The sequence below is a fragment of the Macrobrachium nipponense genome, chromosome 7 (assembly GCF_015104395.2).
Source record: "Macrobrachium nipponense isolate FS-2020 chromosome 7, ASM1510439v2, whole genome shotgun sequence".
In the NCBI taxonomy this organism is placed as follows: Eukaryota; Metazoa; Arthropoda; class Malacostraca; order Decapoda; family Palaemonidae; genus Macrobrachium; species Macrobrachium nipponense.
In genome coordinates this window covers 18,646,487-18,659,739 of record NC_061109.1, presented here as the reverse complement: position 1 = coordinate 18,659,739, position 13,253 = coordinate 18,646,487, and the positions used below count along the sequence as shown (strand labels likewise).

The 13,253-nt window shown below is 35.4% G+C and overlaps 1 protein-coding gene across 1 annotated transcript; it reads right to left on the bottom strand.

Moving 5' to 3' along the window:
• Positions 1 to 5,288: 5,288 nt before the first annotated feature.
• Positions 5,289 to 12,587, bottom strand: LOC135217009 (pro-resilin-like). The gene is made up of 2 exons (XM_064252576.1): positions 12,466 to 12,587; positions 5,289 to 6,525 (listed from the first exon to the last, which is right to left on the bottom strand). Exons 1-2 carry the CDS (start codon positions 12,469 to 12,471, stop codon positions 6,172 to 6,174), a joined length of 360 nt encoding a protein of 119 aa, XP_064108646.1. The 5' UTR covers positions 12,472 to 12,587; the 3' UTR covers positions 5,289 to 6,171.
• Positions 12,588 to 13,253: the final 666 nt, after the last annotated feature.

Here is a 13,253-nt window from a genome sequence, read left to right as displayed (position 1 = left end):
TCAACTTCCGTTTTTAGAAAAAAGACATTCACTGGTCTTGGTACAAATTTTTATAGTTTTTGTTCTCTTGATTTTAAGATTAATGCCTTCTTAACCATGCTTCGCCGAGCCTTTGCTTTGTCTTCCAGTTGTCAATCTTTCCACAATGATGTCACGTTCTTGCAAAAATACTTTAACAGTAACTGGTTTCCCACCCAGTTGTTCTTTAAGCATGTCTCCAAATTTTTTAATAATATTTTTGTTCCACGTCATCCCACTCCTCACGTTCCTAAATTACCTTTCTATGCCAGCCTTCCTTTTATTCACGATACAGCTTTTCATAATGAACTCCATGCTTTAATATCTGGTCACCTCCCTGCCATGAAAACCAAAATTATACCCACAAACCCACTGAATATCGGTAGCCTTTTCAGCTTCAAGGACCGTTTGGATCCATTGATGACCTCATGCGTTATTTACAAATTTACTTGTCCTCGATGTAATCGAAGAACCTATATTGGATCGACATTATATAGGTTACTTAAGGTCCGAATCGACAGTCATAGAGCTGTCAGCTATAGAGCTGGCACTAAGCTTTCGAATCCCGAATTTTCCAACATAAGGGATCATACCGATAAATGTAGGTATTCTATTCAGTACAAGGACTTTAAGGTTTCGGGCAGAGCTTCCAATCATAAGTTTTTAACAATTAATGAATCATTGTTTATTAAAAAACTGGTCCCCTCACTGAACGAACACCCATGCCAAGTCTACACCTCTTTACCTCTCGTGAACTGTTTACGTTTTTTGTTAGTCTTTCCTCTGTCTTCACACTCAACGGTTGGTCCTTATTTGTATTTTTAACTGTGATTGTTTTATTGTACTTTACCTTGTGTATTTTAATATTGTAGCCTAATATTATTGTAATAATTAGATATTGTTACTTTTTAGCTCAAATATATATATATATATATATATATATATATATATATATATATATATATATATATATGTGTGTGTGTGTGTGTGTGTGTGTATATATACATACATTTAGATACAATAACAAAATTAGCCATGCATAACGTAAAGTTTTAGTGGGCTCGCTTATACAGTCACTTCTCAAAAAAAAAAAACCAAAGATGTAATATGGCCAGGTGTCATCCGACCTCCAGCTTACTCGGGGCACGTGCTAAAATCCATGGCCAAATCGAGCGTTGTTTCACCAACGAAAATTAAAATGAATACGCCATATTTTATTAGAAATAATTGTTGTGCACTGCTTAACACGCTCATTATTTATTGTTTACATTTTCATTCCAATAAATAAATCATAAATATCCTATCTTCAAATTCCTGTATCTTTAACTCAACGCAAAACGCCTTTTTCAGGCTACTTGAGGGTCTTTCATAGACCTTTCCTTCCCACCACCAACAAGAACAACAACAACAACAAAATAGTTTGTAGGCTTCCTCCCTGAGTAAGCAAAAATTAAATGTTTTGCGTTAATACATAAACCATATAGGTATAATGAACGTTAGACTAATTGTGGTAGCGTAATATGTTCTTGATGGGAAAATCTCATTCGATGCAGAGTGACGTGTCCACCTTGTTTTTGGAAAAGACTAACAATCAATTTATCTCAGTAATTAGAAATTAGAAGCAGCTGTGCCATTTTAGAGTTTTCTTGGTTGGGGGAGGGAGGTAGGGGTGGGGAGTCGGGGACCCGCAAAGGTTTAGAACTGATGTTAGTTAAGTGGCGGGAGAGCGAAGCCAGTCCTATCAACTGTGGGTAGGGGGGACGGTGTAAGCCTCACCCAAGACATTTTTTGAAATTTGTGCGCCTTTTGAAGCCATATATGATTCAGCTTGGAGTGAATTCCACTATTATTATTATTATTATTATTATTATTATTATTATTATTATTATTATTTCAAAGACCAGGGGAGCAAACTAAATTTAGCGGGAGCCAAGTGAACCCCCAGCGGCATCGCCCCAGATGACGCCCCAGATTAGAGTCTTCAAGTCAGCTAAGAAATCAGTGTATTGATCCAAATATCTCTTCTCGTATACAGTCACACAAGACGAGAGCTGCCGAGTTCAATTTCATTGCTATTTGACTCAAAATAGACCGATTGACTCCAAACAACTTTACAGAACAGCAAGTTAGTACACTCCCTGCTTCTGTATTCTAGGCCGAGTCAGTTGTTAGTCAGCGAGGCTTTAATGCTTTGTCAATATTAGCTCTGAAATGAACCTGTGGTGTGATGCAATTGCCAGTCACAGTTTCCAGAACCAAAACATGAAATGAAGTTCGTTTTTCTCTTAATCTTCTTTTCTGTAGGAGAGCAGAAGTCATGATGCTTTCAGCGCATCTTGAATCCTAGATATTTGGGATGCGCCAACGGCCATTAGCTAGCGGTTTAATTGCATTTTCTCATCTTGCTCATTTTCGACTAGCATCCTGCTTCCATTGAGACATATATATACATATATCTCTCTCTGGATTTAACTGGTTCGTCATCACGATCCCCACCCAGTATTTGCTGGGGTTAGCAAACTGTCAAGACAAATTGATGCCAATTTCGAATATACTATATATATATATATATATATATATATATATATATATATATATATATATATATATATATATGTATATATAAAGGTTTTTTTGCCACGAAGGAAAAAAATGAAAAAGCGAGATAGCCGAGTACTTTCGGTCCTATTCGGACCCTCAGTAAAGGGTCCGAATAGGACCGAAAGTACTCGGCTATCTCGCTTTTTCATTTTTTTCCTTCGTGGCAAAAAAAACCTTTATTTATACATAGCATCACGTTTTATATACTTCGTGATCAAGTTCATTCATATATATATATATATATATATATATATATATATATATATATATGAAAAAAATGAAAAAACGAGTTGGCCGAGTACTTTCGGTCCTATTCGGACCCTTTACTGAGGCATACTGATTTTACAAAGAACACCATAGTCAAAAGAAGGCTTAATATACAAACTGACACTACCACATTAGCCATAAGGGCGATTTTCACTCTACAGAGAGGAGGAGGAGTCATAGGCTAGCCACACCTTGAAGGATACCCGCGGTAAACAAGTGATTCTTCCAGAAAAACAGTACATTTTGAAAACAACACGGGAGCATATACAATTTAATATCATGAATTTTTACACACAAATTTTCCCAACAAAAATTATTATTAATGAAAAGACGAAAGAAAATATAAATATATATATATATATATATCGAGCAAGAGAAAGAGGGAGAGTGAATATCGAACCAGAGAGAGAGAGAGAGAGAGAGAGAGGGGAGAGAGAGAGAGAGAGAGAGGAGAGAGAGATGGAGAGAGAGAGAGAGAGAGAGAGAGAGAGAGAGAGAGAGAGACAGAGAGAGAGAGAGAGAGAGAGAGAGAGAGAGAATTAATAACATGTGGGACTAATTTATTAGTTGTTCATTTATTTTGAGGTCCTTCATAAACATCTTACAAATATATGGGTCCAAATGGTACATTCCCAGACTAAGATTTAGGTTGTTTTTATTAGTGATTTGTATAATTGCCGATTCCAGTAAATTTCTTGAAACATAATCATTAGATCTAGCAATTACCGAGGTATCACCCCAAAAAGAAATCCCTAAAAATGTACTTAGCTTACCTTATTTTCGTGGATTTGAAGCCATAAAATCAATATTTAAATCGTTTAATGTTAATGTAGTGTTCTCATATAACAATACCCATTAAAAGAATATTTGCTAATTAAGAATAGTCCCGTAACAAATAACAACATCATTTACTAAATTCCTTGTAAGGATTGCCCATCGTTTTACGTTGGTCAGTCTAGTAAAAATTTATGTGTTCGGGTTAAGCAGCATATGTATTCAGTTAGAACAGCCCAGACTTCAAATGCACTGTTTATCCATCTGAGCGAAAAATCTCATTGTATTAATTGGGGTGATACCTCGGTAATTGCTAGATCTAATGATTATGTTTCAAGAAATTTACTGGAATCGGCAATTATACAAATCACTAATAAAAACAACCTAAATCTTAGTCTGGGAATGTACCATTTGGACCCATATATTTGTAAGATGTTTATGAAGGACCTCAAAATAAATGAACAACTAATAAATTAGTCCCACATGTATATAGTTATTAATTCTCTCTATCTCTCTCTCTCTCTCTCTCTCTCTCTCTCTCTCTCTCTCTCTATCTCTTTCTCTCTCTCCCTCTCTCTCTCTCTCTCTCTCTCTCTCTGGTTCGATATTCACTCTCCCTCTTTCTCTTGCTCGATATATATATATATATATATATATATATATATATATATATATATATATATACATATATATATTTATATTTTCTTTCATTTTTTCATTAATAATAATTTTTGTTGGGAAAATTTGTGTAAAAATTCATGATATTAAATTGTATATGCTCCCGTGTTGTTTTCAAAATGTACTGTTTTTCTGGAAGAATCACTTGTTTACCGCGGGTATCCTTCAAGGTGTGGCTAGCCTATGACTCCTCCTCCTCTCTGTAGAGTGAAAATCGCCCTTATGGGTAATGTGGTAGTGTCAGTTTGTATATTAAGCCTTCTTTTGACTATGGTGTTCTTTGTAAAATCAGTATGCCTCAGTAAAGGGTCCGAATAGGACCGAAAGTACTCGGCCAACTCGTTTTTTCATTTTTTTCCTTCGTGGCAAAAAAACCTTTATATATATATATATATATATATATATATATATATATATATATATATATATATATATATATATATTACATACATACATTATATATATATATATATATATATATATATATATATATATATATATATATATATATATATATATATATATATATGTAGGTAGGCATATATATGTGTGCGTGTATGGAGTCAACGAAGCGTTGAATGACTGTGTAGTTGTGTAAATTGTCCATCCTTAGCTGAGCCATTAAAGGATGACTAAAGCAGTGACAGATGAATGACATAAATACATACTACATTATGTATTTATATATTATATATATATATATATCATAATATATATATATATATATATATATTTATATATATATAGTATATATAGTATATATAGATATATTATATATATAAATTATATTTTAATTATTATATATTTATATATTATATATATATATATATGTATATATATATACATAATCAAAAGGTAATTATTTACCAATGTAATTGGCTATCTGCAGGATGTTTATTCACGGATCATTTCCAGCTACTTTCATTAATAACAGGAAAATTACACACATATTTTATTTAATCTTTATTCATTGATATATTTATAAGCACGCATTAGAAAAATATCGTAAACTTTGAAAATTAACAGTAAAAACAACAGTTATAAAATAGTAAAAAAAAAAAACAAGCTCAACAAAGTACCTGGATGATAAAACTGTGAGAATCAAAAGGATGGATAAGACGATGAAGTGGAAGCTGAGGTAGAGAGAAAGTAACAAAAAAAAAAAAGATAGAAGAATGAAGGAAGGAAATGATCTCTTTAACTGGAACGAGAATGTACAGGGTGAAGTTGGAGGGAGAGAAAATATCTCTCAGAGAACCGAGAAGGTGAATAGTCATGTTAAAGCTGCACATTCCAGCTTATCACTGGAACGGGTCTAACGAAGAAATCAGAGAGTGATGGATGGGAGAAGCTCAGACGAGTCTGCTGGAAAAGCTTGAGACGTGGAGTCAAAGGCGTCCCTGGAATTGGCTTGGCGCTTCCAGCCGGTTTTTTTTTTCTTTCTTTTTTTTTTTGCGTTTTGTGATTTACTTAGCGGAGCAGTCCTGGAAAGCTGAGGGTGAAACTCAAACACCTCCAGAAACGACGAAGGACTGGAATGATGGAATTCCAGAACGGCTTTAGTTTGCAACGCGGAACTTCGAAGTAATCCACATCAGCTGTTACAGTCAGAGCGAACTGGCGGTCTCTCTGCCTTTTTGAAAGCAATGCCTGGTTTCCAGCAATGCCCCTGTCTTCCAGTCTTCCAGGAGAGCTCGAGATATGAAGCAAGCGGTGTGTTTGAGACTGATATAGAGGAGATGAAACTTGATCAGGCATTGAACATACAACCGGCATGGATGAGGTGAAGTCAAGAATATCCATGGTGCAGTCAATTGATTACCAATATTTGTTTTACTTTCCAGTTGGTGTTCCATACAGCTGGCTGGGAGTTGCGAGCGCTGCCTGGCCGCCCTGGTGCAACTGCTGGAAGGTGTAGGTGGGATGGAAGCCGTACTGGTCAGCGACGTAGTTGACCGTCATTAAGCGCCCGTCGGGCAGGAGGACGTAGTAGGATCCCGAGGTCGAAGGACCTTCCCGTCCCTCGCTGTGCCCGAACGTCACAGGCCTCTGGTAGGCGTCGATGGCGTTGACGTCGTAGCCGAAGGAGTAGGACACGGGGGCGGCGGGCGCCTCGTAGGTGTACCCTTGGGGGGCGCCGAGGGTTGCCCCGAGGACGGAGGCGAAGACGAGTGTAGTTGCCAAGACCTGGAAATGGATGAGTGACGTCATCAAAGTTGCTTTCATTAGGAAACAGTGATTTGAACAATAAGTGATTCTAGTCGAATCTATAGAAAACGGACGAATGGCGTCATCAAGGTTGCGTTCATTAGGAGACAGTGATCGAATAATAAAGTAATTAGAGTCGATCTTCATAAAAAAAGCTGAAGTAGAAATGTTAATAAGCTCGGCCTCCTCAAGAAATGAAAGGATCTGAGAAATTTAAAGATGAATGAGTCATGTCCAGGAATAAATATCTTTTAGATTTTTATTTGTTTATTTATTTATTTTTTTTTTTTTGAGCCAAGTCAGTTGGAAAAAAATCCAATGAATAATGGCAGACAGAACCTGGCGACGAAGATACTATAGCCATTATTGACCAGTAAAAGGCATGAAAGTTTATCCCTACGATAGGAGCTGGAATAAATCAACGCTAATGAGTACGTCGGAACAAGAGAGAGAGAGAGAGAGGAAAATGCCCTGGAAAAAAGAGCTCCATTTCATCCAATTCAGTCTTAAGAAAAAATTACTTTGGTAAACAAGTTCTTCCGGTCATCTGTATCAGGTATCGAGTTCTTTACTTTCCCAAATTTAGGTTTGAGACTGATCCAATAAAACTCTTTAAAGAAAAACTGATAAATAACCATCTTCCACGTCCAAACCTCTCTCTCTCTCTCTCTCTCTCTCTCTCTCTCTCTCTCTCTCTCTCTCTCTCTCTCTCTCAAATTATTTTGGCATATGTGCCCCTTAAATAAAAATTTTTTTTACTCAAGTGATAAAAGTCACAAACTCGAAAACCCAATAATACTCTCTCTCTCTCTCTCTCACTCTCTCTCTCTCTCTCTCTCTCTCTCTCTCCTTGATCTCGAAAACGTTGAAAACCACACGATCGAGTTCCAAAGGTCAACAAAGTTCAAAAAGAACTTGATTTCTCATTATGTATTTTTTTTAATCTTCCTTTCTCTTTCATCTCCTTCAGATATGTTAAAAAAAAAACTGAACGCTTTTAAGAAATTGGGCTAATTTGCATACTGCACTAACTGGTAAAGAGAGTAAATGAAAATGCCAGTTCACACACACACACACACACAAACAAGGAATATTTTTGGATCGCCGCGAACGAGTAGAAAGTTGATATATATTCCTTTTTTATTTAAATTTCTAAATGCCTATTGAACAGAGATCAAACCACATGCGCTTCTGAAATTAAAACGCTTGCATATTACTTGGGAATACTGCAAAAATTAAATTTATATTCGAAATTCTTATTAGGTACAAATCAAATCATAAATATTAATCAAAATAAAACGCCTTTGTATTAGTCTGGAGTAGTGTTATAAAACGATGTATGTCCCAGATATTTATTGAGTACAAATACATATATATATATATATATATATATATATATATATATATATATATATATATATATATATATATATATATATATATATATAGTTTAAGCTTTATTTTGGAATTTAGCTTATATCCCAAACCTTTACTGAGTAGAAACCCAGTTATATATATTAATGAATCAAAAGGCATGTACATTACTTTCAGATGTTAAAAAACTAGATTTTTATCCAAACCGCTTATTGAGTAGAAGACATCCATTTACATATCATATTAATGATATCAAAAGGCATGTAGCACAATATTTTCAGATATAAAAAAAACTAGATTTATAGCCAAAACATTAACATTAAAACGACTGTGAATTATTTTGAAATATATTGCAAAATCCATATTTATATCCCAAATTGTTGTTAGAGAGAAACCCATACACTAATTGAAATAAAAACGTCGATACAATAATTTTAACTATTAAAAATAACTAAACATATCCAAAACGCTTATTGGGCAGAAATTCAGTTGTTTTTGTTAATAAATCAAAAGGCATATAAGTTATTTTGATATATTAAAAAAATAGATTTATATCCCGAATGCTTACTGGGATCTAAATATAAATACTAATTTAGAATGCCTATAAATTATTGTAAAATATTTAATAAAATTGAATTCCAAAATGCTTTAAAAAAAACTACGTCGAAATCTAATTATATCCAGTAACAGAATTAAAATGCCTGTACACTTTGAAATATATACTGCAACAAGACATGACCTGACCTCCAACTTACTCGTGGCGCGCGCTAAAATCTACGGTTAAATAGAGCATTGTTTCACCAGCAAAAATTAAAATAAATATGCTTTATTTTATTAGAAGTAATTTTTCTGTTCTTTTTAGCATGCACATTATTTATTTTCTACATTTTCATTTTAACAAATAAATCATAAATACCCTATCCTAAAATTCCTGTATCTTCAACTTAATACGAAACACCTTTGTCAGATCTTTTTAGGCTTTTCCATAGACCTTTTCTATCCCCCAACAACAGCAACAACAGCAACTCTGATTTTTCTTAGTTTAACGAACAGTTATCTCGTTCTGATGAGGTTTCTCTAGATACAACGTAACTCCACATTCCAAAAAAACACGACTGGAAATACTCGAACAATCCATTGTGATTCAGACATTTACAATGGCTTAATTTCTCATAATTTTGAGGAGAAACAAGTTCCAGCACTTAGTTACTCATTATCCACGAGTTAGGGGACTCAGCTCCAAAACCAGTAACATTAGGAGAGAGAGAAAGAATGAGTTTGCTTTCACCTCAAATTACTTTTTCTTTTTTTTATTGCTACCAGATGCCGTTTTCTACCAATTACCCGTTTTCTTGCATTTTTTAGTCTCGAGCAGTTTTGGGAACTGTGTGTTGTGTTTGTGGGTTCGTTTGAGAGGTTAATTGTCTTAGACGGAATACTATTCATTTGCCGAATGTTCTACAGCAGGGATTCTTAACAGGGGGCATCGATACCCCTTGGGGGTATGAGAACCACATGTTGGGGGTGTGTGACTTGATCTCTGGACATTTGTAAATCGTTGATTTGAATGTGTCAATGTACACTTGGGTGAATCTTGTAAATAAATAGCCGTATAAAACTATAAATGCTTTTGATTATCTTGTATGTTCTATTCCTAGCTATTCATACCTAAGGCATGTATTAACCTAAGTATTTAACCTAATATGCTTAATATACTTAGGTTATATTGTCAACAGATACTTAAGTGGACTTAACCAAAGGGGGTATGGAACCATGTTGGGTAATTCGTTGGGGTCTGGAGTCATCAAAAGGTTAAGAACCCTTGTTCTACACACATTATTATTATTATTATTATTATTATTATTATTATTATTATTATTATTATTATTATTATTCAAAGAGAGATAACCAAGTTAACTAAAAGAAAATGCCATTTAAATGGATAGCAGTAAAAAAGTGCCTAAATGAATGAATATATAAATAAAACAGTATAAGTATTGGGATCCTTCTCAGTAACATAAATTATAGACAGAAGTTCATCGCCAATAACTGAAAAGTATTTAGAGGAAAGAGTGACAAGTAAGTCTTGGAAAATACATGTTAATATTAAAAACAGAATTGATGAATACCAAGAAATAGGAGAGAATCAAATTGATAGATAATTTATCGTCATGTAAGAAAAATATAAAGATAAAACGAGTTGAAGAAATTCAGAATAACGATTTGGCACAAGAGCAGAAGAAACAAGAAGGAAGAAATCGAAGAAGCCACACTCTTCTTCTTCTTCTTCTTCTTCTGAAGAAGAAGAAGAAGAAGAAGAAGAAGAAGGATAGAATGATGTCCGATGGGTAGGGGTCAGGTGGTGGGGAGGTTGGATAAGGGATATGGGAGGTGGTACCCCGACAATCCAGTCTTACGCTAAAGGGTGGAATCTGGTCTTCTTCTTCTTCTTTTTGTTCTTCTGTCCGATGTCGGAGAAAGTAGATCAGGTGACAAATTCTACCGCTATTTAACGGAGAGAGAGAGAGAGAGAGAGAGAGAGAGAGAGAGAGAGAGAGAGAGAGAGATGTATGGGATATCTCATAAGCGATGACAATTTTTACAGATACGTACCCAACATTTTTATCATATTTTAGCTGGAGAGAGAGAGAGAGAGAGAGAGAGAGAGAGAGAGAGAGAGAGAGAGACTTGTGGATACTTAAAATGCAAACGTTTGCATTAAAACCAGGCCCGTACCGAGGGGGCTGTCGGGGGAGTCGAACGACCGGACCCCCCCAAATTTCTGGAAATCCATATTTTCTGCGACTATCCTTGCCATTGAACTGTACTTAGAAAGTAATGAATAATTATTGTTAAATCAAAGTATATAACATAACAACAAATAAAGTAATATGCATGTTATCGGTAACATAATAAATGAATAAATCAATAAAACTCACGAAATAATCTTGTATTTCAGTGCAAACTTTCAACATTATAAGTAAAATTCTGTCCACCAAAGTCAGTAGGTACTTTGAATAACATCTAATCGGGTAGAAGGGCAAAGACCGCATAACCAATTTTTCTTCTTAATACAAGTAAAAAGGTTCAGTTTTGGCAAAAACGACACCCCGCCCCCCCGCCACCCCATAAAAAAAAACTCTAGGTACGGTACTGAAAACTTTACAAAGTAAACTAGTCTAATATGCATTAACAGACCAAAAGACAAAAACGCGAGCAAATGGAAATGGTCTATTCATGTCGTCAGAATTACAATCAACTGAGTGACATTCACAAAACCGCAATTAGCCTCTGGTGCTCCTAACTCACCTGAGATCATTTACGCTCCATTCAGTCGGACTGGCTTCCTCAACAGTCTCGGAGCATTGCTCTTTTCAAGTCTTAAATAGCAATTAATCGATATTCCTCACCGCCGTCAGAACCGATAAACATTAATAGCCTAATAAATCGGCCGCCTAGTGGCGTCATCTGGAGTTCATAGGTCGTGTTTTACCATAAAGGGGAGATATGTCAACATCTTGCTTATGGAGAGAATTGAGTATCGTTGAATTTTTTTTTTTTTTTTTGTTTTTTTTTTTTTTTTTGGGGGGGGGGGGGGGGCGGGGGTTCGAATAAAATGATAAATCAAGACCATATTTGAATTACGATTTCCATGTAATGAACAAAAATACTGAGAGAGCGAGAGAGAGAGATAATGTATTATATAATAGTATTATATAATATAAGGGCGAAAGAACTGTTTTTTCTCCACATAATGGCAGAGGCTACATGTCATTAATATTAGCAACGTCTACAACCTTTTAGACCTTAGAATCTTGATGAGGCTAAAAATAAAAAATAAAAAAAAGATAACAAAGCACATAATTCTTTCTAAGACTGACAAATATGAACCAGATAGATACCTAAGAATGGCTAAAGTCAGTAACGTCTAGCAACAGACAGTGAATATGGTAATGACACATTACTCCAAGGCAATGACGGAAAATTTAGCGTTTTACGTAACTAATTCCCTTTTACTTTATGACTTGCTAGAATATCATTCCTAGACTAACAATTGCTCGGGAATCGGTGTGCGTCTATAGACGCCTTATACGTTCTCGAACTGGTATTCGAAGTGTTATCTTTTTAAAAACTGACTGGAAGTTGCTGTGGTGATCTTTCGCAGAAGAAGAAGAAGAAGAGGTCATGAGGAGGTGGAGGAGGAAGAAGAAGAGGAGGTAATGTAGAAAAACGGTAAACATTCACCAGGAAGCTATCACAATAATGAATAAAAATTTACTTCCATGGTTCAGAAGAACAAAGAAAAATTGTAGAGATAATCTGTCTTAAGAGAGAGAGAGAGAGAGAGAGAGAGAGAGAGAGAGAGAGAGAGAGATAAGGGACCTTACCATTACTTTCTGGACAAAAGAACAAATAGAACAAATTTACTTTCATGATTCAACGAAGATCAAAGAATAATAGTGCTAATGATCTGTCACGAGAGAGAGAGAGAGAGAGAGAGAGAGAGAGAGGGGGGGGGGTGGGGTTGGGGGTGGGGGACCTTACCTTCATTTTCTGGAGATTTCCGACCCAGAGCAACAGCAGACGACGAAGGCGAAAATATGAGTTGTAGGGAGAGGAGAGGAGTTTCGATGTCGTGGGTCAGAGACGATGCTGCAAATGATGCAGAGGTCAGGCGCACGCCGGGCATTTTATAGATGCCCCTTTCACACTTCGTCAGGGTTTGGGGGGAGCATTCCCTCCCCTCCTCCTCCTCTCCTCCACGCGTGGGGCACCAGCAGCAGCCGTAGGCCCCGCCCCGTAGCCGAAATAAATGTCAGTGGACCCCTGCCTATCACGGTTGGAATGGGTGCCAAAATACTGACCAATAACGGGACGTGAACTGTTTGTTTTAAGACTAACAAACAACAATAATTGTGGTAATAATACAGACAATAATAAATAATAATTGATAATGAGGACAATAACCTCAAATCCGTATCGAACTCGGGTAAATTTTAGTTCGATTGATATCTATCCAATATAATAATGATGATCATTAATAATAATAATGGTAATAATTATGATACTAATAATAACAATAATAATAATAGTAACTTTATAAACATATTTCAACTTTATCATGACGTCTTTTGATAATAATAGCAAGAAACTACATGAACAAAATAAAATTATTTTTTACCTTGACAAAACAGATTAAGGTGTTTGAAATTCGTGAAACTGATAAGCAAACGAAAGAAGAAATCGCTATTGTCTTCACATCGTGTAAGGGAGACTTAACATTTGGATGGTTCGATAATAATAATGAGTGTGTTGCGGTAATCTCTCTCTCT